This window comes from Danio rerio, chromosome 9, assembly GCF_049306965.1.
Source record: "Danio rerio strain Tuebingen ecotype United States chromosome 9, GRCz12tu, whole genome shotgun sequence".
Classification (NCBI taxonomy): domain Eukaryota; kingdom Metazoa; phylum Chordata; class Actinopteri; order Cypriniformes; family Danionidae; genus Danio; species Danio rerio.
In genome coordinates this window covers 35,045,248-35,069,720 of record NC_133184.1, presented here as the reverse complement: position 1 = coordinate 35,069,720, position 24,473 = coordinate 35,045,248, and the positions used below count along the sequence as shown (strand labels likewise).

The window sequence follows — 24,473 nt, the reverse complement described above, 5'->3', positions numbered from 1 at the left end:
GCTCACATTTTAATATTATAAGGCTGAACGGCATTAAATGCCATTAGTCTACAGAGATTTTCCATTTTTTTTCTGATGCAATCAGTATATCACAATTAACCCTGAAAAAGCCAAAGCAAAGCAAACACTTCCAGATTACTATAGTATAAATACAGCACTACATAGTACAAGAGAGAGAGATTGAGTTAGTGTCACTTACCAATTTTATAATGGTTTGATCAGCTGTAATTTAAAACATTTGATACACCGAGTTTTTCCTCCCCTAAGGACATTTGTGTTGCCATCGTGTGGCAGTATGTCAACCCTCTTTGCTCTGCTCAATGACAGTCTAATGGCTGCCGATGCGCTGAATCTAATAAATGATAATGCTTAAAAAATAAGCACTGTCTTTATAAATAAACTGCATAGTTGCAATCTAAAAAAACTAAATATGTTAAAAAAAAAAAGCGTACATTAAAAAATTACATTATATTGTGGAAGTTTTTGATTTTGTACTCTTGTTGAGATATTGATCTGCTGTCACTCTGTGTGTACGGAGTAATACATAAGAGTAAAGAGGCTATAAGAGTGCTGTTATTGCAGGTTCAAGAACCAAACAGAACTGTTGTATTAATATATATCTTCAATTATACAAGTTTTTATTGTTTGCAACATATAATTATTGTGATGGGTTGTCCCTTATTGTTGAAGGTTCATAGACAATAAAGAGAATGTACAAAGAACAAAAAAGGATGCATTAAATTACCATTTCTGTTGGTTATTTCTTTTGTCCAATACTACAGTAAGTAAATGATCATAAGCACAATAGAATGCTGTCAGTTATGCCCAACACCAAGATAATCAGGAGGAATGCATTTTAAGCAAGGTTTACACTCATGTGATGGTTGTTAGCAATTGAATGATTCCCTCTGTCAGTAAGAATCTGTAGGGAGTGCCACTGTGTGTCTAGTGGTGTAGGTATGTACAGGTAATATTGCCCTGTGCTGTCTGGCTCAAATAACCAGAGCTCCTGACTGCAGCGTTTCTACAAATAGCAGGCTCACTTGTGCCGGTGCATAGCCAAGTTGCCATGTTTCTGACTGCGCCTGCTGTCCCTGACCGCAAAGTCCCTTAAGAGCGCACCAGAGGGCCTTTTATTTTGCTTTCAACTCCAAGGGGACTCATTAAAGACAGCCACAGTGGAAACCTGAACTGTTATCGCCGATGAGCACACCTGCATATATACCGCACTATGCAACAAGCGTGTTTGCTTTTGTTCTTAAGGGGAAAGCAAAGACCATAAGTGAGACTCTTATTTGAGTTAATAGTCGTTGTCGAAGGGCCAGAGTGGAAAGAAAGAGAGAGAGAGAGAGAGAGAGAGAGTTTCTGCATGGAGTGGATCATATATCACTGTATATGAAGTTCAGAAGTTCATGTCTTGATCTTGGCTTCAGGCATAACATATAAACCTCTGCTGAAGTTGCACCTGTATTTGTGCTCTCAGAAGTACCAGGCGCCTGCTGCTCTCAGATGTTCTGTGACTGCGTGCACATTTTACAACCTCTAGATAAAATGACCCTGACATTATGAAAGGTGGCAAATATTTGATCGTGTTAGTGGTACAGCGAACCCCACTTCTTTTAACGTCTTATATAAGCAAGTCATTTAGACTTTGCTGGAATATGTAGGGCTAACAAATACATGGTAAGGCTACCATGATTGAACACATAAGATGTCAAAAGATGCCATCATTCTTCCTGGACAAGGTCAGGTGTGGTATAGTTTAAAGGTGAGCTTCACCAAAATAGTGGATTTGTTAAATGATGAACAACTTAATGCCATCTTCTGAGAGCTGCGTTTTGATGCATCTTACCTCTCAAAGACAAAATAAACACAAAGAAAGTGAGAGCAGTTATGAAAGCTTCTGAACAGAGATGCTAGTATGTTTGCACAAGCTCTGCAGTTCACATCCCATTTTTTTATACAGCACTTAATGCAATATTTGCTTTAGTGAAAGTAGATTTAAAGTATTTTTCAGCTTTTACTTTCACAAAGGTGTTTATCAACTAGAGTACATTTGCTTTGGCAAGCTGTTTTAAAATTCATGACATGAGCTTTATCTTGGCCTGATTTAATTAAAAATGTAATCAATTTTTTGAATTTAGTTTGAAGTAAATAAGAGCCTTTAAATGTGCAGCCTTTAACTTTCAGTTAGCATTCTCAAAATAAATTTAGTTTTTTTCCTTACCACAAAACTTTTGGGTATTATTGTTTGGTCTTAGTAGAGTAGCTTTTTATTTATTTATTTGCTTACTTACTTACTTACTTACAGTGCATCCGGAAAGTACTGATAGCGCTTCACTTTTTCCTCATTTTTTATGTTACAGCCTTATTCCAAAATGGATTTAATTAATTTGTTTTCTCAAAATTCTACACACAATACCCCGTGATGACAATGTGAAATATATATATTTTTTAATTGTTGCAAATTTATTTAAAATAAAAAACCTGAAAAATCACATGTGGATCTTCGCAGCCTTTTTTCAATACTTTGTCACCTTTTGGCAACAATTACAGCCTCAAGTCTTTTTGAAAATGATGCCACAAGCTTTGCACACCTGTTATTGGGAATTTTTGCCCATTCCTCTTTGCAGTACCTTACAAGCTCTATTAGGTTGGATGGGAAGCGACGATGTACAGTCATTTTCAGATCTCTCCTGAGATCAATGGGATTTAGGTCTGGGCTCTGGCTGGGCCACTCAAGAACATTCACAGTTGTTGTGATGCCACACCATTGATATTTTGGCAGTGTTCTTTGGGTCATTGTCCTGCTGGAAGATGACCGTTGCCCCAGTCTTAGGGTTTCCTTCAGGGTGTCTCTGTACATTTTTGCATTCATCTTTCCCTCTATCCTGACTAGTCTTCCAGTTCCTGCTGCTGAAAAACATTTAATCCATTTTGGAATAAGGCTGTAACATAAAAAATGTGGAAAAAGTGAAGCGCTATAAATACTTTCTTAGGGTATTCGCAGGGTCTTAAAATGTCTTAAATCTCAAAAAAAAAAAATAATAATAATAAAGTCTGTTTTCAAATTTACTGAAATATCGTGTTGTAGGTCTTAAATCTTTTTTAACAGGTATTAATTTTCCTTTGTTCATGTATTGCTACCCAATCTGGCTAACACTCATCCAATCACCAACAGTTCATCTTATTAAAACTTTTTTTAACTTTTGTTCAAGACTGAAATTTTTAACTCTATTTACTGTAATGGTTTAATTATTTTCTTTACACTAACACTTTTTTAAAAGTTCTTCATGTGTTTACTGCTATGGAAGCTGACCTGGACAGACTGTTGTGCAATCATTTAGTTTATTATAGTCTTTAATACCTTTAAAACATTTTTTTTTAAGAAAGGTTGTTAAAACACAGTGTATGTATACAACTAGAGCTTGCTTGTTTTGACACAACATTTGAAATCTTTTGTTTAGAATTAACTAAAATATAAATGTTTTTTTTTGTTAAAATAATTATTTATTATCAATTATAAATAATACTTATATTATTATTTACTATTATTATTATTATTAAGTTTGATAGGGCAAAGAAAAATGTTTTCCAGCTGTTCAAAAAAACTCCTTAGCATTTAGCCCTAATTTCATTCATAATGAAGTTAAAAATGTCTTAAATTTAACTTGCTAAAACCTGCAGAAAACCTGTTACTTACTTACTTACTTACTTACTTACTTACTTACTTACTTACTCTAAATATCTGCAGAAAGACTTAACCAGCAAGCTATCTAGTGACCCCTGGTATTCCCATGTCTCTAGTTTTGAAACCCCTGGCTCAACCTGTTGCTTGGCTAAGTTAATTATTCTGTTATACTGATATGGTGGTCGGTTTGAACACAGTCAAGCATAATTAAAGTTAGCAAAGCAGCCAGCAGTGCATCTTAAATGTGTGATCAAAATCTTAAATCTGCATTTCCCCTTTTGCTGGCGTATGAAGTGTTTCTGGCCTCAGAAGAGCTGATAGTAGATGTGATCAGATGTGGGCTGCTGGAATCACAGTGTTCTCTGAGCACCCAATCACTTAGGTGATCAAACAGTCTGTGTTGAGCGCGGCGGCGGCGGGGAGCACAGATCAGACATAATCCCTCCTGAGCCCAGTGCCCCACTTTACTGAGTCTGATTTGAGCTCACTCAGCCAGAGAGGCAGGAAATGGGACTCTTCGGGGTATTATAGCCTTTTTACCCCAAGTCTTGTCATGAATTCCTCTAGGATTGTTTAATAATGTAAAACTGTTCCGATTATGTGTGGTATGTCTAAGACATATGGCTTTGTTGGATTTGTGCTTTGAGCTTTTCCAATTATAAAGTACAGGTCCTGAACAGGTTATGGAGGGAAACTGGAAACATATGGTTGGAGGTTTTCTAATAGGAAGCAGTTGTCCTTTAGAAGGAGATTTTCATTTTGGTTGGACGCAAGACAAAAGAAATATTGCAGCAACAGGTTTATTAGGACATTTCTATTTAGAGACGTGGCAGGGCAGAAGTGTTTCTCAGTTTTTTTGTGAAAGCAGAAAGGGGTCACTGGTGGATTAGCTCAATGTGTGTACAATTTAGATGTCCTTTTAGCCCCGCCCTTTACACTGTTTCATCCTTGTTTCAGCATTGACACACATTCTCTGAATCCACTTTATATTGTGAGTTCAAAAACCTCCTAGACTGTTTTTATTTGATCTCGGACAGGTTTGTTCATGTTACGTTTATCATAATATATGCCTAAATAATATAAAATTATGGGATTCAGTTCTTATTAAAACATATAATAAGAAAAAACAAATAAACATACACAGAACTTATGGTACCATTCAAAAGTTTGGGGTCAGCAGGATTTATTAAAATGTTCCTGGCTTACTTTCAGGTTATATTGTTTAATATTGAATGAAAAAGATCTGCAAAGTTGCCAAGCACAAAATTATTTTCTATATTATCTGCAAACAGTTTTTGAACCCCCTCAAACACCTTGATTTTAGTCCTAAATTTTCCCCTGGGAAAGTTCTTGTCCAAATATAGTACATAAAAAAAATCCTGCCTGAGGGGACCAGGCTTGGTTGTTAGTTGTGTGCTGTCACCATGTCCAAGAGACACAGTTACACAGATTTAATATAATGATACACTTGAGATTTCTTTCCCAGTTTACATTAAAAAAATAAATATTCAGTGTTGCGTTTTTGTCTGTGCTGCAGAAACCGTATATACAGTATAAAGATTCAGGAATTTATACTTGATTTTAGGGCTTTAAAACATGTGCAGATGCATTGTTTGTCATTGTCAGAGTAATGTCAGAGCCCTGCCTTTTTCTGAAAAGGGTACAGAGAAACTACCTTAATGTGGTAGATGCACACAGACTTTTAAATTTCAGTCAGCCAGCCCAAGCGCTTCTGGTGAACTGCCATTACAAAATTGCCATATCAGCAAAAAGCACAGAATGAAATTCCATTTTTCCTCGCCATGTCTTTAAAATATGAATATCTATTTTACTCTAGTATTTTCAGTGGAGTTTCTGCACTCGCCTGCTGCTACTGAAGGTGCTTGCATTTACATGGTCTTTCATCACGTCTTCCGCTCCAACAACTAAATAAATGCTTTAGTCTTTTTAACTGATTGTATTGTATGAAATTAATAATATCACATAAACCGTTCATCAGAAGTTTATCGTTGGTGGAAAAACACTAGCTGCGCATATAACCCATTGCAGAGACACAAAATTTTGTGTTGCATTACAAGCAAAACTTATTTTTAATTGCTTTTATGATAATACTTATAATAATACCAAATTATTTGCAGCTTTGTTTTGCGTATATCTTACAGACCCCAAACATTTGAAAAGTAAACTATATATTTATATGTATGTATATATATATACATCTATGTATATGTGTGTGTGTGCACAGAAATATTGAAAATAATTTTCATAGGGTTTTTTTAAACATTTATATAACCTATACAAAACCTTTGTCTCTCTTAAGCTAAGATAAAAATAGAAAATAATTGAATCACTTAAGTTGTCTTTCATTTGTCAAGATTTTAATTCACCGGATTATCCAAGAACCAAGATGATCCATTATCACTTGATTATGTAATATGTCCGCATGTGTCGAAATGTATAGATTTAATGCTATAGAACATGGCTATGCTCGCAATTATAAGATTAACGGGAAAAAATCTCTTAATGGCATACTTTTATTGCAGCTTTCAGATTCCAGACTTGATATGCAAGTGCGTCGCTGTGTATGTTAGAGGCATGTTTCATTGTTCAGAGCTGCAACGATGTCTCGTACGCTCTGAAAGCGCCCCATCCAGAGCGGCCCGCGCTCACGGATGGCCATCATGTCTCTGTGCTTCCAGCATCACAGCTTTGAGCGTGCTTGATGTTGTATTTGTTTTACTGATGTTCTGTTAACTGAGTCATAACTCAATGACCCCCCTCCCCTGTCCATTTTACATGCTGTCTATCTACCAATGGCCTCTGTGCATGTAAGTAACTGTAATGCTGTGGCAAACAGCGTCTGTGCTCAGTTCTCTTTGTTTCTCTGTCTGTCTTTGTCATTCTGTGCTGGTGATTTTTCATGAACCCCGAAAGCATCTTTGTCTATTAGCAACCTCCCTGTTATTTGTCAACAGAACAAAGATCTTTTTCAGTGTGTTTGAATGTTGGTGTGGTGTTTATGGTTTTGTGTTTTTAGTTATGTCTGTATTCACTGATCCTCAGGCTTCTGTGTGTGTGCAAATCCATTAAGCATCCTACATATTTAGACTCGAGGTCAAAGCAAAGAGGAGCATGAATCATTTAAGGCATCTATTCAGAGAGGGAGATGAGTGCTGGAATCACATTTCACGTGGAAATGACACAGATGGCTCACGTTTCTGTCAGCCAAGTCAACTCACCGTCTCTGCAAACACGCATGCTTTCTCCCCAACTCACACCCCCGCATGCACACTGCAGCCAGTTTCACTGGTTATGCAACTGAGACACTCTGGTAAAAAAAGATGTATGTGGATGTTCACAATTGCAATATATTTTGTCGATCAATGTGGTGCAAAGAGTGTTATTTGAGGCCTATTTTTTCATGGCGACATCTCATTTTGTTGATACTTATAGGATAGGGCTGCACAATATTGGAAAAATCTTAACATTACGATATGAGCACAATTTCATTAGATGAGTTGGATAACTATTTGGAAAGAATGTATCCTTTAGGATTTATTGGGATGATTCTGTAGAGGAGTACACATGCATAAACTATAAGAGAAAATCTACAAGCGTAGATAAATTTAAGAAAAATAATGTACAAATTATATAAACGTTTTATTGTTGTCCAATGAATAAATCTGTATTCAAATGTATAGTAATTTTAATTTGTCAAAGTTACAAATGGTACAATTTCTTAGGCCTGAATGCTTTTAAAACCCTCACTCAGTCACAGGCCTCAAAAAACACTTGAAATGATATTTACAATCTAGACTCAACATTGCTTATCCTCGCAAATATTGCGAATGGTAATATTGCAATATCGATGCTGAAGTGATGTATTGTGCAGCCCTTTTATAGAGGTAATAGACAAAAACAAAATGGTTTGTTTCATCATTTAGTCTGACTCATGTTGTTCCATAACTTTATGGCATGTACCTGCCTAGGAACACAAAAGAACATAGTCAGCAGCTTTTTTTTACTCTTCAGTTAGCATCTAGGTTGCAAATAACAATAGACCATTTCAATGTGGTCATGTTATTGGCCCACGAACATTTCCTGTTTGTTGTCAAACCATTTGATAACTGTAACAAGGGGCAATTCATTCATAGCTTAACATTAAAACTGCTGTCATAACATTATTTATTAATTTGTGGAACTTTTTGGACTCTGAAATTTAAAAATGTACAACTGAAAATACGGTAGAACCATTTTTATTGTTTACATCCCTCAGTCTATTGATGTAAACATACAACCAAGTTTGCTGTAGTCTTAATCTCAGGTGATGACTGAAATAAAGTTGATAATCTTCAATCTCATTTGTAGCTTTTAAATCTCATTGTGCATGCCCAGAAGATGCATTAGTATTAACCTTTATTTTAGATCACAATAATCACAATTTTTTCATAGAAATTTAGAATTTTATTCAAATGAATGTCTGAACTTTCTACTCATCTAACAAATTTAGTGTAATTTATATGATTTTTCTTAGATTTCAACAAATGCTCTGTACTAAAAAGCTCTGTAAATGTGAATTAAAATAAAAAAAATAAATATTGAATGTATTGAAATTGTTGAACTGAATTTTAGTTTGACTGAAATTATAATAAAAATGAAGTAAAAATAGAGAAAAGGAGCATGAGAAATGTCTCCGAGGTTGATTTTGGTGACAGGTTTGAATAGGCTGAGTGTGAATGTTTTTTTCTCTGTGTGCTGCATTGGAAGAGAGCGATAAATGAAGCCTCCATGCTGCAGTGGAGATTGATGACAGTCAGACACCATATCAAATCACCCATCAGGCCTGTAACTTTGCATAAGCAGCCAAAACACATGCACACAGTCCTCATAGTCTGAGAGAAAACCCAAACACTACTAATGGCGTTACCCCCCAAAAAACTCTCTTTTTGTTCTCTTTTTTTATTTAAATAACCACATACCACATATTTACAATCAATTCTTCCTCTCTATTAAATAACAATCTTTGTTTTTTCTAGTGTTTGATCAACTAGATCTTGTCACATATGAGGAGGTAGTGAAGTTGCCGGCGTTCAAGAGGAAAACATTAGTTTTACTAGGTGAGTATGTTGATCAGAGTTCTTAATCATTGCTTGTTGTCATAAAGCACACGTCTCTTACATTCATGGTTTGTTGCTGACCGGCAGGTGCTCACGGTGTTGGCCGAAGACACATCAAGAACACACTCATCACCAAACACCCAGACAGATTTGCTTATCCCATTCCACGTAAGCAGCTTTCTCAAAATCTTTATTATTGTGCACCAGTCCTGATCAGTGGGTAAACACAAACTTATTTCTGCTCCAAAAGACACAACCAGACCTCCAAAGAAAGATGAAGAGAACGGCAAGAATTATTTCTTTGTTTCACATGACCAAATGATGCAGGACATCTCCAACAACGATTACCTGGAGTACGGCAGCCACGAGGACGCGATGTACGGCACACGGCTGGAGACGATACGCAAAATCCATGAGCAGGGACTCATAGCCATACTGGACGTAGAGCCACAGGTGAACGTTTAGAGATTTTTAATGAGAGAAGTTGCTCATACAGTAACCTTGTTGATCATTTTAGCTATGCAATACCATTAATGGATTTCCAGAAATATGCTTTGGTTTTTGGTGTTTATTTCAAAGACCTAGATTTTGTGATCAGCAACACAAAGGCGCTATGGGGTTTTCAGCACAGCACAGCAACACTCTTTATGCTGGCTTAAGAATGTAATGCATTCCTTAGTCTTGTGTTGTTTGATTCTCTTCAGGCACTGAAGGTTTTACGGACAGCTGAATTTGCTCCCTATGTGGTTTTCATAGCTGCACCAACTATCACTCCTGGCATGAATGAGGTGAGATCAGAATCCAAAATACATGGACTTCTCAAAAGGCCACGGCATGAGTCACTTCACTGGCAGAATAACTCCATCTAACTTCTTTCCTTCTTTGTCTTCAGCTGATCTGTTTTCTGTTTTGCATGCATCGTGTTTTAGCATGTATTTTAATTTCTTCTACCTTTCCCTACATCTCGCTCAGCTTCCCAGATGGTGCAGGAAGCTGCCTGTGAGTATGAGGCTGTCAGCTTAGATCCCAAAATACCTCCATTCATGACCTCTGTAGCTAAGGTCAAACGGACAGTTGGCTGTTTTTAAGAAAACCCTGTTCCATTACCTGTCGGAGCTGTACTACTGTTCAAAAGTTTAGTTTTATAAAAGAAGTTATTACTTTTATTTAGCAAATATGCATTGCATTGATCACATTTAACAGCAAAAACATTTATAATGTTACAAAAATAAATAGTTTTATAATGCTTCATAAAATGTAAAGTGTTTTTAAATGTTATTAGAATGATTTCTGTAGGATTGTGGGACACTAAAAACTTGGAGTAATGATGCAGACTATTCAGCTTTGTTATCACAGAAATAAAGTCAACTTAAAAAAAAAATCGAAGACTGTTTTACATTTTAAATTGCTAAATAAATTCACAGTATTTTCATGTATTTTTGATCGAATAAATCCAGACCCTATGAGCGTAAGCGATATTGCTTAAAAACATTATTAAATTTTATTGTCCCCAAACTTTTGAACAGTAGTGTATATATAAACAAGTTCCATCATTCCCTACTGCCTAATGCCCTGTTTATAGATCTTCATGTACTTTAGGGATCAAAAGGGTTGAATGTAAAGTTGTACATGTGGAATTCTCAAACCCTTGTTATTAGCAATGGGTGTTAAGTCTACTGCAGTTTTTAAGAGATAGTTCACCCGAATGTTCTCTCATTAATTACTCATCCTCATAATGTTCCATACACCTCAGACTTTTTTTTTCATCCTCAGAACACAACTGAATGCATTTCAATTCAAATTGAATGGTTTTCTGCCTCTACAACTTCACTTTTAAGGCCCAGAAGGATACAGTAATAAGAGCATCACTGAGTCAGGCCCTGATTACACTATGTTTTAGTTTTAAAACAATCGGCGTCCACACTGGCTTTTCACTTAGTGTTTCTGAAAAGATCTCTGTCCACACTACATTGCGAAAAACGCACATCACGGGACCACACACACTCTGGTATGCACTGCAGCCTATGCAGACGTCTGAGCTCTAGGCAGTCAGCGGGTGCTTTGAGCACACCTCCCACATTGTGTTTGTTTTATTTCAGATCATTCATCATTTTTATTTTTATTTAGAACTGTAATGCACTCCAGAATCTGACAGATTTATTAGCTGTAGGCTCTAGAACAATCATCTGAAGTGTTGTCATACAGTGTTATGCCTGGATTTCATCTGTATTTTGCAGCCTTGCATTTACTAACGCAGACTGATAAGTGTTTGGATGTAATTTGCGTTTTCCTCTTGTTAAAAAACGTCATAAGAACAATGTTTAGTGGCACAATGTGTTACAATAGTGTTTTTAAAAGTCTAAACACTTTATTGATAAAGTCTATAACCAAGCACATGTGGTCAGAACACAAACGAGTCGCAGGTAATGAAATATTAACCGTGTCTGTAGCTCCGCCTCTTCGCCCTTATTTGTTATGCCCTCGTTGGTGCGATGAATTGCGAACAAAATGGCGACGGTTGGCCACGCCTACTGGTAGCTCTCTTTGGGTTCTTCATAAACCTGTGGGTGACGTCACGGATACTACGTCCATATCTTTCACTGTCTATGTTCCCACTATATTTGTTAAACGTGATATCTAATTAATCTTGTCTTTATCTAAAGACTCTTCTGTCTTTTAAATCTATTACTTGTGCTTAGCCAAAACACTTTACCTGAGAACAAGTTAATATATCAATTTATGTAACCACGTACTCTGCTTTGGCCTATTTGACTGATTGCTTGCCTATATTTACAACATTTTATAAACTTATTAGATGTTATACTTTTATATTAGCCATTATTGATTATTAAAACTGATATTCAGCAAAGGAGACAGGGTGGGTTTCATATTTTTCAATGAAAATTAACGGATGCAGTTATGTTATAGGCTCTGTTTTGTTATAATTATGCATACAGTGAAGATGACGGTCATATAAATATGTAGCTATAATCAAAATGAAAATAGGCAGCTCCTTATATCATGTTTTTATTTTATTCTTAAACAACGTAACCAGGGTGATGTGAATGAAGTTATAAAGTATATCGTTCCATTTGAAGATTTACCTGATGTGTCCTTGGGAGTTTGTTTTCCATATCAAACTTGTGAAGTCTAAACATAAAAGGAAAGGATGCAAGACTGAACTTTGTGTACATAATATTGAGAAAAAGGCCCAATCAGATAGGCGAATGTCTGCAACAACGACTCCGTTTTCAGATGTCTCCATTTTCCCCCATCCACACTGACACAAAGCAGCAGCGTTTTAAAATCAGAATAGCCTTTTCAGCGTTTCCAAAATGCTAGATTTTCAGGGCTTGAAAACTCCAGGCTAGTGTGGACAGAAGGCGTAACCGTAGCAAAACTTATGCTTTCTAAAATTATGCAAAACCTAAGTCTATTTGACTCTGGTGGTAAGCAACGAGAAATATATTGTGCAACAAAAATAAGTAACTATATTAAAAAAAACATTCACTTCCATATCATAGAACAGGGGAGAGTGTCACAAGCTTTACTTTTTCTTCCAAAAATGTCCTTCACATAAAAATCAGTGTGCAGGATTTCAAAGACATCCTAGTTATTAATACATTCAAACATATAACCCCTTTAAATGGCCACAGGGTCCGATTTTACCCGCTTTCTATCCCGAATGTCCTAAAAGGCCCATTTTTGGCTCTTATACTCACTCTTTTTCTTTTGCGCTGTAGGATGAGTCGCTACAGAGGCTGCAGAAGGAGTCTGAGATCCTCCAGAAGACATATGCACATTACTTTGACCAAACCATCATCAATAATGAAATTGACGAGACCATCCGCCTCCTGGAGGAAGCCATAGACATGGTTTGCAGCACCGCCCAGTGGGTTCCGGTGTCCTGGGTCTACTAAAACAGCAAGCCCATCAACCTGTAACCTTACGCCCTTCATAACCTCACACTAAACAGTGCGTCTCTGCAAGAAAACAAAACAAAACTTGAAAAGTTTCCCATGATGCAAACAGAAGCCCACCTCTGACATTCAGCAACATCGATGTACCTGCAGTGAGCCCAGTCTTGGCCCCTCACAGACTACCTAGACGTAGTGTTGTATTAATGAAAAAAAAGATCAATAAAATAAATTACTAAATATTGTCATGTCTATATAGCTAGGAGGCAACATTTTGTTGACGTTGGATTTAAAGAGACAGTATCCTACTTGACTTCCTTTCCTGTGGTTCTGCTCGTTTTTCTGGTCATAATATTTCTCCGACAGAATCCTCGTAGCTTTCATCTGTCCAGCCCGTCCATTAACTCAGCCATAATACATAATCCCACATTATCCATGCGGCAGACCCCAGCTGCTTTAGCTTTAGCACAACCCACCGATTCAGCTTTCATTTTAAACACACTTTTTTTCTTTCTACTTTTCCCAATCCGCCCTCCTCTACACGTGGATACTGTCTCTCTAAAGACGTGCATAAATGTTTTCGAGATTTGAATGAGATCTCATGCATGTGAACATTCACGAGCGTTCAGTGTTAGCTGTGTCCAGACTGTCACCCACAGCAGAAAACATTCCATTCGGCGGGACGAACACATTCAAACAGGTGGAGCCGGTGACCAGGAGGGAAAAAAAAGACCTATGCACATCCCTTGCATTTTGGCAACTTTGTAAACAGTTTATTTTTACCAATTATGTAGTAAAATGTGTTTGTAAATGGTCTAAATTTTTATTTGTTGTAAGATTTATGGGCTTTGGGTTGAAAATGAATACTGGCATTTCAGAAGTGTGTTGTTTGAGAGTATTACTGTTAAAAACGAAATCAGATTTTTATTCTGTGCAGCAGAATGAGGCCGCGGTCTGTTCATCTCAATGGTTCTGTATATGATAAAACTGTTTCCTCAAACTGCCCTGTGAAAACGGCTCTATTGATGACAGAGCAGCTCTTCGGTATGAGTGTGTCTTTTTCCCTTTTCTTTTCTTTTTTAAATATATATTTCCTTTTATGTGGTGAAGATGTGGTGTCCTCTGCTGTTTTCTCATCCAGCTCTTTTGCTCAGCCTAGCTCTCGGTGTGAGTTGGCAGAGATGGGGCCAATGGAAATTTTTCGTTCCTCTTTGGCCTTTTTGTTTTTCCGGATTTTTTCCCAGCAGCTGTGGCGGGTCACGCCCTGCCAGCTTGATTCTGTGTGACTGCAGTCGAGATCAATGCCCAGTTATGTGTCTGAGAGCGACGCAGAGTGTTTTTTCTTTTTTTCTTGACCATTGATTCTGGACGTCTGAAGTATTTTTAAATACAGTGCTCAGCTTAATTGAGTACAGCCCATTTGGAAAATATATATTTGTATCCATTTCTCACTGAATATAGGCAATGTGTTTTGGTGCGTTTAAACAAAACAGATTGATTAAACGGATCTATTTAATCAAATAGTATTTTAGTCACCAAACATATTTAAATATTAAAAGAAAATACAATTAAATTCAAGCTTAATATTGTAAAATAATTAAAACCAACTAAATTTCAACTAAATTTTTTACTTTCTCTTTTTTGCTTCTCTTTTTTAAATTCTTATTTAATATTTTCCATAACATATAAATTTGTGTGTACTCGTTTTTGGACCATTATCGTATGTTATTTTGTTAGATAAGCTTCAGATTTGGCTTCAGTGCTGACTAATCTCTCTCTCTCTCTCTCTCTATATATATATATATATATATATATACACAAATACAAATATACAAATATTATATATATATATATATATATATATATATATATATATATATATATATATATATACACAAATACAAATATACAAATATTATATATATATATATATATATATATATATATATATATATATATACACACACACACACACACACACAAATATACAAATATAATATATATATATATATATATATATATATATATATATATATATATATATATATATATATATATATAATAGGTATTTTAATTTCTTGCGATTTTAAGCATAAAAACAGTCTCCTTTATCAGTGATGGGTTGCAGCTGGAAGGGCATCCACTATGTAAAAAAACATGCTGAATAAGTTGGCAGTTCATTTTACTAGTAAAGGGACTAAGCTGAAGGAAAATTAATGAATGAATGAAACTCCAGTCTCCAGTGCCATCCTTCATGGTTATGTTTTTATTTTATTCTCTATTAACTTTAATTATTCTAATCAATCTTCCAAAGAATTGTGCTGCTTTATATTTGGTAGAGCTAGAGTGAATTTGAGCTAGAATGAATAGACTGAACATGGTTGTTGCTAGACCAGATACGGTTGCGGACCGAAGTTAACGAGAATTATTTATATTATTTGTTAAATTTCCCATTAATTGTGTGTTACTTAACGTCTTCCCCAATCACCCAATAAACTGTGTTTTATTAAAGCCTAGTCGAAAACCCAACCTTCACAGTACAGTAAAAAAATATTAATTATTGTTTACAGTGTAAAAAAAAATTATGCTATCTTGATGTACGTATCCGCAGCTTTATCCATATCTAGACCTAACCGCTGAACTCGTGTTTCTCACGCTGTATGTCTTGAGCACTGGTTTTACACACAAACTGTCATACAGCAAAGCCGATTATGTTTAGGCCCAAAACAGAAGAGCAGCACGCGCCATCATCTTTCAACATCTCAATTTTTACCTGCTCACACTCTGCTTTCCTTCTGATGGAAGCTTTGTCATATTTCGGTTTCAGTCATAATTAATAACAGAGGTTTGTAACGTTAATGCTGACTCATTAACCAATTCAAATGAAAAACAACCAAGAAGCCACATTTGAAAATTTTTCCTCAGTTAGCTTATCGGAGGATTTTTCACCACTGAATAAGCAGAATTCTTGGTTATTTAACCCAGGGCTAACAATAAATTGCTGGTATTCGAAAACTGCCGTTAATACACACTAAAATCCTAAACAACACGTCAACAAGCTAATTAGCATAGCCTATATGTGTCGTTGATTAGGCGAGGGCAGCGCCTGACATCCTTAATGGACAGACGCTGCAGTGCAGATAAAGGTAAGAAAGAAACTGCTATCCTGAACTTACTTCTTGATTTCCCATCACTATTTGACACTTTTCTCGCTCAAATAGTAAAACTACAGTTTAGATTTATACACAACCTTTGATGGTTCCATAAAAATCAAATCTGAAAGATAGCTCACGGAAACGTTTGACCAGATATCCCAGCCCTTCCCCAACAGTTATAACGAAAACAAAATCGTGTTTTTGTTTTTATTTCATTTAGATAGATATTATTTTTATAGTTATTCGAATTTCATTAATGGCTAAATGAGAGCTAGCTGTAGTAGCCAATACGTCTTCATGCGTGTTTCTTAATAAAAGTGTAAATGCCTTTTAAAAGATATTAACGTTAGAGATGCTCAAACCACTTCAGGATGTGGTTTCCAGGCGTAACTGGACAGGCTTGAAAGCATCTAGTGGTTGTTGAAACCACCTATCTAGATATTACTCTCAAAATTTAAAAAAAAAAAAAAAATTAAGTAAAAGCACAGGTGTAATGGCTGTATCAGTTCTTGGAGGACCACCAGCACAACATGTTTTAGATGTCTCCTTAGTCTGTCACACCCATTTCAGTTATTTCTGCTAATGAGCTGATGATCTGAATCAGGTGTGTTTGATTAGGGAGACATGGAAAATGTGCAGATGGTCCTCCTGGAACGTGGTTGAGAAACACTGGTCTATATGACTGACAGATAAATGTCCAAATGCATAAATGTTGACCGTTTGAGATTTTTGTTTCATTTTTTACAAATATTTTATTTTTTAAATTAAAATGTTAATTTGATGTCAAATGGCAGCATTAACAACAGAGTACATATACTGGAAATAATGTAAAAAATGTCAAATGTAATGTAAAAAACACATACTGATTTGTTAGTTTACAAAGGCAAGTTGTTTAGTAGAAAGTAGGTTATACACAAATTAATGTAAACACTTAACAGTTTTAATGGGGTCTCGCACATATTTAACAGAAGGTGTTTTATTCTGCCTTAATGATACTAATCAGAGTTTGCATTGTGCACTTGTGATAACTTGCAGCCTGAATCTAAAATAATTTGTATGCAAATAAGACATCCGCTTGGTGGTGCAGTGAGTAGCACAATCGCCTTACAGCAAGAAGGTTGCTGGTTCAAGCCCTGGCTAGGTCAGTTGGCATTTCTGTGTGGAGTTTGCATGTTCTCCTTATGTTCGCGTGGGTTTCCCCCACAGTCCAAAAACCTGTGGTAAAGGTGAATTGGGTAAGTTAAATTGTCCAGAGTGTATGTATGTGAATGAGTGTATATGGGTGTTTCCCAGTGATGGGTTGTGGCTGGATGGGCTGCATAAAATATATGCTGGATAAGTCTGTGGTTCATTCCGCTGTGGCGATCCCAGATTAATAAAGGGACTCAGCCCAAAAGAAAATGAATAAATAAGACATGTCGCTTACGCTTTCATAAATTACAAAAAGTGCAGGTGTATTTGTCGTAACCTAGTTAAATACAGTCATGCATTCATGTGATCAAATATAAATGGAACATTTACAGAAATCAGATCGCTGTCTATCCAACCTGGAAAAAACGCATAAACTGAGCAGGTGCATACAGTATGTTTTGAAGACCAAATTACCATATCAATTAACTTCAGGCATTAGGCTAATGTCGGACATGGAACAATCTTTACCAATCTTTAATCTATACCAAAATAGAAAAACATGTATGAATATTCAACATTGTAAGGTATAAAAGAAACAGTACAACATTTTGAATTGATTGTTTCTAAAGGTATAATAGCCAGTGAAACAGTGTTTCAACCATGAGATGAAGCTTTTGGATAATGTCACCAGCTGTGGCATTTGACTAAAGAAAGTCGTTCAGCATTCAAAACTGATAACTAGCAAGAAAAATCCCACACAATATATTTTTCAGTATATGCACCATTATTTAGACTTTCTGCTGAACCTCATGTCTTATTAACAGGCTCAGAATAAATAACTTAAAACTTGAAATTTTATTTATTATTATTATTATAGCGACTAATTAAATTGCGATCCTCCATATTCGAGTAAAAAGCGATCTTTTGAACATTAATTGCCCAGGATTAAACATGGGAAAAGCCATAACTGTACACAAACATTGTGTTGCAATGATGAATAAACATTTTCATCAGAACTGAAAATGAGAGCAGGAAAGAACCAAAGTTTAAGTGAAATTTTAAATTAAAAACTCATCTTTTAAAAAAATAAAAAATATCGCGACACAAGCATTTATTGGCTACTGCAGTACCATAAGAGTGTATTCTTAAACTTCTCACACTCCATTCAAAATTGTAACTAAACTTAATAAAAACATTTTCTGAGGCAAGTTTAACATGACATTTGAGTTTTACAACACTATGCACATAGTTCATCTGAGTGTCAAATGGCCAGTGCTGCAAGACTGATCTTGAACAAATGTATTCACACACACACACTTCATATGAAGCTAATAATAGACATGCTGTGGCTGGCAACCCATTTTCAAGTCTCTTGCACTTGGATAGGAGTCATTTTGTTGACTATTTATGCAAAAATCTTTGTTTATTTAAAGTACTGCTCAATCACAAATAAACAAAAACCATTATAGATGCACATCACATGGGTACATGCACTTACATATACATATATATCATGGCTCAGAGTATGACATCATCCACCTGTGCATATTGTGCTCTGCATAGAGAAGAAACACGATCATAACAGTAAAACACCATGATGAAGCCAATCTTTTTGGTTACAATATGAAGCAGCTTACGTTACCGAGTGCACTTAAGCTTTACGGAATAGGAGGACTAATGCATTTTCCAGAACTGGAAACTTACCCAGCTCAGTGAACCAAACAAAAGAGGACAGCGTGTTGTGCCATCTGGTGAAATGATATTGAGAAGCTTTATCAGATAAATCTCCTACACAACAAATGTTACACAGTTACGCAACAGAACATGTACAAACATATTCATACTATAGATGCGTTATCAAAGTGTTTAGAATTAAATGCTAGAATATAAAAGCGTTCATGCCATTAGTCTCAGTTCTCACAAAATGGCCTTCAGATGCGTTTAACAGTTCTTTCATTATTGTCCAGAATTAGTCTTGTAGACAATAACTGGTTAACATTCTTCTCTTCGAGAGCAGTTTCCATTCATTTAAGGAGACATTCATCTCCAGCTTCATGTGCCAGAATTGCATTTTCAACATGAGAAAACACAGGGCTCATGGCAAGACACATCAAACGTTTCACCACAGCCTTAAATCCATTCCCATCCAAACTACTGGAAAATTACTTCCACTCTTGGATGCGCTTCAACCCCTTTTGGTATTCATTAGAATCTCAAGAGGCATTAATGGAGTCAAACTGGGCCTGGAAAAGAACCACAAGTAGAAACACAGTCTGAGAAGCACCGAACAGTCCATGTGCAGAAGAAACCTGACTCTCAGCAGGGTCCTGCTGTGTGCCGTTCCTCAGACTGTCTGTGATGTTGACCATCTCATCCCTCAGTTCCTGCTGTAGCAGTTTGGAGATGAGACTGTTGAACTTGTTCTCCACGGTGGGGTAGTCAGGAAGAGATGTGGTCATGTTGAGCTCCGGGGGATCCAGACAGGTGCTGTTCAAGTGAGCAAACACAACTTCGCTCAGGTCCAAGCCAGCTACGGAGGATGGGGACGCGCACGGGATGTCCCTCACCAACTTATAACTCTCCATCCACTCCCTTAACCACTCCAGGTCGCAGGTACACTCCCAGGGGTTTCGAAAAAGATATAGACGGCCGATGAAATAGATGGGCTGGAAGACGGAGAAAGGCAGAGATGTCAGATTGTTGCTGTTGAGGTGCAGCGTGATGAGGCTTGTCAAGTTCTCAAAGGAACCATCCTCTATATAAGAGAGGCGATTTCGATCCAGGTACAGTACCTCCAGCTCCACCAGGTCACTGAACCATGTTTTGGAGACATTGGTCAACAGATTGCCACCAAGATTCAACATTTTCAAGTTGCTTAGACCCTTAAAAGCCTGCTGGGGCAAGTCAACCAAGAGATTATCATTTAGGTAGAAGTTCTCCAGACGGATTAGATCTTTGAAGGCCTCATCATGTATTACATTTATGCGATTCTCTTGCAAGTTGAGGTACTTGAGACTGGTTAGGCCCAACAGCGAGTTGTAAGCCACTGCTTCGATCTTATTACGCTCCAAGTAAACATGTGTGAGGTTTTCCATTCCCCGTAGGGCACCAGGAACGCGTCTAAAGTTGTTTTGGAAACACAGGAGCTCCTTGAGGGTGATTTGCTCCAGGAAGATGCGATCTGGCATGTTAAACAGGTTACAATCGGAAAGATCCAGGCGCACCAGACGTTTGAGTGCTGTGAAGGTACGAGTGTGCAGGTAACGGATGTACTCATTGTGGGCCATCTTGAGCTCAACCAGGTTGGGGAGCCCTTTAAATGCTCCCGGTGTGATGAAGGATATGTTGTTGTATTTAAGTGAGAGTGTCTTGAGTGAGGGCAGTGTGCCAAATGCCCGTTCAGACAGAAACTTGAGGCTGTTCTTGTCCAGGTTGATGGAAGATGCCTCGCAGGGGAACTCTTTGGGCAGGTCCATCATGTTAACGTGATCACACAGGACACTGCAACTCTTCTCCTGAGTGCATGTGCAAGTGGGAGGGCAGGAGCGTGTGCAAGCCCACAGGGACAGGGCATGAGGAGGGAGGAGGAGGAAATACACTGGGGAAAAAACAGAACGTAGATGTGTTAGATCAGGAGTAGGCAATGCTGGAGTTAAACTCCAAACCTGATCAAACTTGCTTTCCTGTAGATTTCTAGTCATGGCACAGATTTTAACTAGCTTGTGAAGGTTATTTAATTAGCAAAACTCTGAGAGCAAAGAGCAAGGTTAGACCTGCTGGAGATCTACCTTTCTGCAAAGCTCAATCCTGATCAAACAGACCTGAGTGTTGAGGAATACAGATTGTGATGATTACAGGGACTGAACTCTGCTGGTATGTGGATCTCCAGGAACAGGATTGAGCACCCTATTGTGCATTTTTTTATGTGTGGGTTAAAAAACAGGAATTATGCTGTGTTCATTGTTATACCAAAAACATTTACATTTGCAATAAAAAAAAAAAAAAACTTTAAAAAAACACATTAAGAGAAAAACTAAATTAATAACTTTGAGGGAAAAAAAACTAGCTTGAGCACATTTAACTAAGACTATATGTGAACTGAACCAGAGGCGGACTTAGTGATTTGGGGGTCCTAAGCAATTCCAGGTATGGGGTTTTAAAAATAAGTAATAACGTTTAAATCCTAATGGTTATAGAAAGATTTGCTCGAAATGGCATATGATAGAACATTTATGAAAGAGCTACATGATTGATGTAGACTGCTTGGCATTGGTTGGTGCCCCCTAATTCCCTATTTTTTTTTTTTTTTTTTTTGGCAGTTATTTGTATTTTTGTGACACACCTTATATCATTTGGTCAATTTTAGCCACAATGAGGTTTTGTGGTTTATTGAGAAACAATCTAAATCAATGAACAGGCATTCTCTTTTCATGTAACTCATTATCAGTTAATTTAGATCTTTTATTAACCCTTAAAAACATAAAAACATAAAGCTTACAGATTTTGTATCAGATCTACAGTGTAAAACCCAAGTCAACTTTATCAAATGAAACAAATTGACTGAAACTTAATTCTACACATTTGAAAAGAGGTTGGATGTCAGTGTTGAGGGTAATGAGGTAATTAAATATCTCATTAGTTCAACTTAAATGGAGTAAGTTCACAGTACTCAAATAGATTCATTTTTTAACTCAAATAGTTTGTTCTAATCAGTTTCCTCCAACTGTTTGAGTTGCCTTAACTTGTTTGGGTTTTGCAGTACTCAGTTGTTTTGAGTTCTCTTCCTTTATTGGGTTTTACTGGGCTCAAATTGCTTCATTTACTCAAATGGATTAAGTTCACAGTACTCATTAGGAAAAGTTTTTGAGCTTAAATGATTTGTTGCAATCGGTTTCCTCAAATGCTTTTAGTTACCTTAACTTATTGGGTTTTGCAGTGTAGGGTAGCATAGCCCAGGTTCAAACACTGACAGTAAATGTGTTCAGGTTTAAAAAGTAAGCAGTGTATTCACATCACATTGAACTTTAAACAGCCACAATGATGCATCTGTGTTAAATAGCACAGCATTGGTTTCCACTGGAAGTATGTGGTCTATTGCAGAGAATTGATGAGATTTATTCCTGTAATGAACTTTACAAAGGAACTACCAGAACTCTATTATAATGATAGAGAAAACGCTAGCCATGCAGCATAAGCAGTCACTTTGCAAATGAGTCGTGCTCGTTCTCCCAGCAGTTATGGGAAGATTACAGAGAACACAATCACAGACTGGAGGAATAATTTAATGTGTGGCCTCCCTCTGTTCTGCACATTAAACTTATGTTGATTAGAAAAGAGCAGATTAGAAATCACACAAAAACACTAGGTCTTGTTTGTTCCCGGACCTCCTATTAGTAGAGATGCTGTACAGTAAATTGATTACATTCTTTAATACGATGTTCTTATTGAGATCAGCTGAATTGAAGTTTTTTTTTTTTTTTTTGCAGTTATAAGATCAGTCAGTCATGTCATGGAAATACAACAAACCTTTAGCATCAAAACAGCAGGAATCATGTACTTACCGGCAATATTGATGATGAAACACATCACTGGCTTCTCTCAGCTGTGATTATTTAGCAGGACATGAAATATTTAGCAGATATAAGTCACAATTTGACATTTATACGGTTACAAAGAGAAAATGGAAGATTGTATTTGAAAGCATTCAATTTAAATTCTCAAAATGCCCCAAAAGACCTACCTGCCGATCATCTTCAGTAAAGTTTCTCCTGGACACACAGTGCACCGAAGTAAATCCGTCAGTTCAGCCAACATGCCTATGTCTGTACCACATCGCTCCAAGTGGAAATATGAATGGATTAAAGGTGCCATCAGTCAGTTTGTGCTTTTCTCTGCACACATCAGCACTCCCCTTCAGAAAGCCATCACTTAATGGCAGAAAAATCCTGGGATTAGGAGTGTTTAAAGCAGTACTCTGAAATCAATGCGAGCAGAAATGACCCGCTGGGCCTCAGTTGTACATACAGATTACAGGCTGCAATCTCCTTATATAAACCTGGGGCTGCCAGATACGCTAACATAAACTAATGTCAACTTTTCAGGAAACATCTGCCAAATATGTTAACACCTTTCATTAGAATCTATTTCACCAGTGAGATTTCAGGATGGTGGACAACAGGGGCACTTTCAGTTGGCAAAGACAGCAATTAAGGACGCACCTATAAACAAACCTGCCTTGAGTTTCTCGTGTTGAGGAGCACGTTATTGGCGAACGTATAAATATTACTTATATGACCCAAAAACAAGTAACAAATAGAATCTTTTATTTAGCTTCTAATTGGATCTTAAAGTAAATATTTTACTGTGAGAAGTATACGAAGTAAAATATTCATAAAAAAGATCAGGTGCACTATTCATATTTAACAGTGAAACAACATTATTGCCTGACACTTTGAGACACTTTCAATTAACCACCACTTTTGATGTAAAAGAGTTCAAATGTAATCATTTGTGATTAATCTGTATTTGGGTTGTGACGTGATTATTTTCATGGTCACACAACAAAAACGAATAAATTAGTATTGACATCATATCACAATTTCTTTGTTTTCTATGGACCTCGTTATAAAAACTGCAGTGGTATTACATTTCTGATAGATACCTCAAAACTGTCCTATGGTGTGACTGTCTCAATAGCTTATAAATTAAAAAGGAAAAATGTTCAAATTATTAATAAAGACATCAGGCCTAATTTTTAAAAACATAGGAAGGTGTCACTGAAAACAGTGTCCTCTGGTAAGACTATTTTAAATGAGACAATTCCACAGAAATAAAATTAATTAGTTGAAATGCCCTGTTCAAGATCATATGACTGAAGAGTTCACTTTTGATGCGACACCCCTGTCTTGAAAATGTTCTTGTCTTGCCTTAAATAAAAAAAGGTTAGTCAAAATTTCAAAAAGAATAATCTATTTTCCTTTATTTTAATTATTATTACCATTATTTTCTTTGTAGTATCATGCTTATTTCTTGCGTTTCTTTATTGTTATTGTGTTGTTTGGTAATTATTGGAAAATGTTACTAATACACTTTTTAATACACTAATACACAAGGTACAGTTTAAACTACGTCTTTCTTTAAAAATGGTGCTTTACAAAGAAAATGCATGTTTTGTATTAACCCTCATGTACTGTTTATATTGACTACCTTATCCTTCCTAGTTTTTTTTGCCCCATTGATCTCCATTATCATGACCTTTTTTAATTGCAAATCCATGACTGCATTTAACCATGAATTCTTGATTGTTGGTGGTTTTTCCTGTTGGTAATGCATGATTATATGGCGTCACAGCTTTGCAATAAAAAAACAAAACAAACAAAAAGTCATTATAATGAGTCAATGGGGCAAAAGCAGCCACGAACATAATGAAAGGGTAGTCAATTTGCCCAGTGCATGGTTATAT

General features: G+C 36.5%; 2 protein-coding genes across 52 annotated transcripts in view; one reads left to right on the top strand and one right to left on the bottom strand.

Annotated features, from left to right (window-relative positions):
- caska (calcium/calmodulin-dependent serine protein kinase a) overlaps positions 1 to 14,303 on the top strand; it is a 243,983-nt gene extending 229,680 nt beyond the window's left edge. For 19 of the 50 annotated variants that reach the window (XM_017357643.3, XM_073911574.1, XM_017357641.3 and 16 more), the window contains 5 exons: positions 8,728 to 8,808; positions 8,896 to 8,976; positions 9,059 to 9,261; positions 9,513 to 9,596; positions 12,552 to 13,834. In XM_017357643.3, coding sequence (XP_017213132.1) covers positions 8,728 to 8,808; positions 8,896 to 8,976; positions 9,059 to 9,261; positions 9,513 to 9,596; positions 12,552 to 12,728 — 626 coding nt within the window. In that variant the 3' untranslated portion in view covers positions 12,729 to 13,834. Of the gene's footprint in view, positions 1 to 8,727; positions 8,809 to 8,895; positions 8,977 to 9,058; positions 9,262 to 9,512; positions 9,597 to 9,780; positions 9,808 to 12,551 lie in introns of all 50 variants that reach the window. The other 31 variants (XM_073911571.1, XM_017357642.3, XM_073911573.1 and 28 more) reach the window with 4 other exon arrangements.
- Positions 14,304 to 17,517: 3,214 nt separating this feature from the next.
- Positions 17,518 to 24,302, bottom strand: nyx (nyctalopin). 2 transcript variants are annotated; one of them, XM_005167738.6, is made up of 3 exons: positions 22,752 to 24,302; positions 22,573 to 22,613; positions 17,518 to 20,609 (listed from the first exon to the last, which is right to left on the bottom strand). In XM_005167738.6, the coding sequence occupies exons 2-3, from the start codon at positions 22,595 to 22,597 to the stop codon at positions 19,225 to 19,227; spliced, it is 1,410 nt and encodes a 469-aa protein (XP_005167795.1). In that variant the 5' UTR covers positions 22,598 to 22,613; positions 22,752 to 24,302; the 3' UTR covers positions 17,518 to 19,224. The 2 variants fall into 2 exon arrangements, with proteins under 2 accessions (XP_005167795.1, NP_001071085.1); NM_001077617.1 differs by lacking the exon at positions 22,752 to 24,302 and having other exon boundaries at positions 19,225 to 20,609; positions 22,573 to 22,597.
- Between the last annotated feature and the right edge of the window lie 171 nt (positions 24,303 to 24,473).

Coding starts and splice junctions, on each gene's coding strand:
- nyx (XM_005167738.6), bottom strand. CDS start 22,597: ATGTGTTTCATCATCAATATTGCCG. Junction 20,610..22,572: donor TTTCATCATCAATATTGCCG/GTAAGTACATGA, acceptor TTTTTTCCCCAG/TGTATTTCCTCCTCCTCCCT.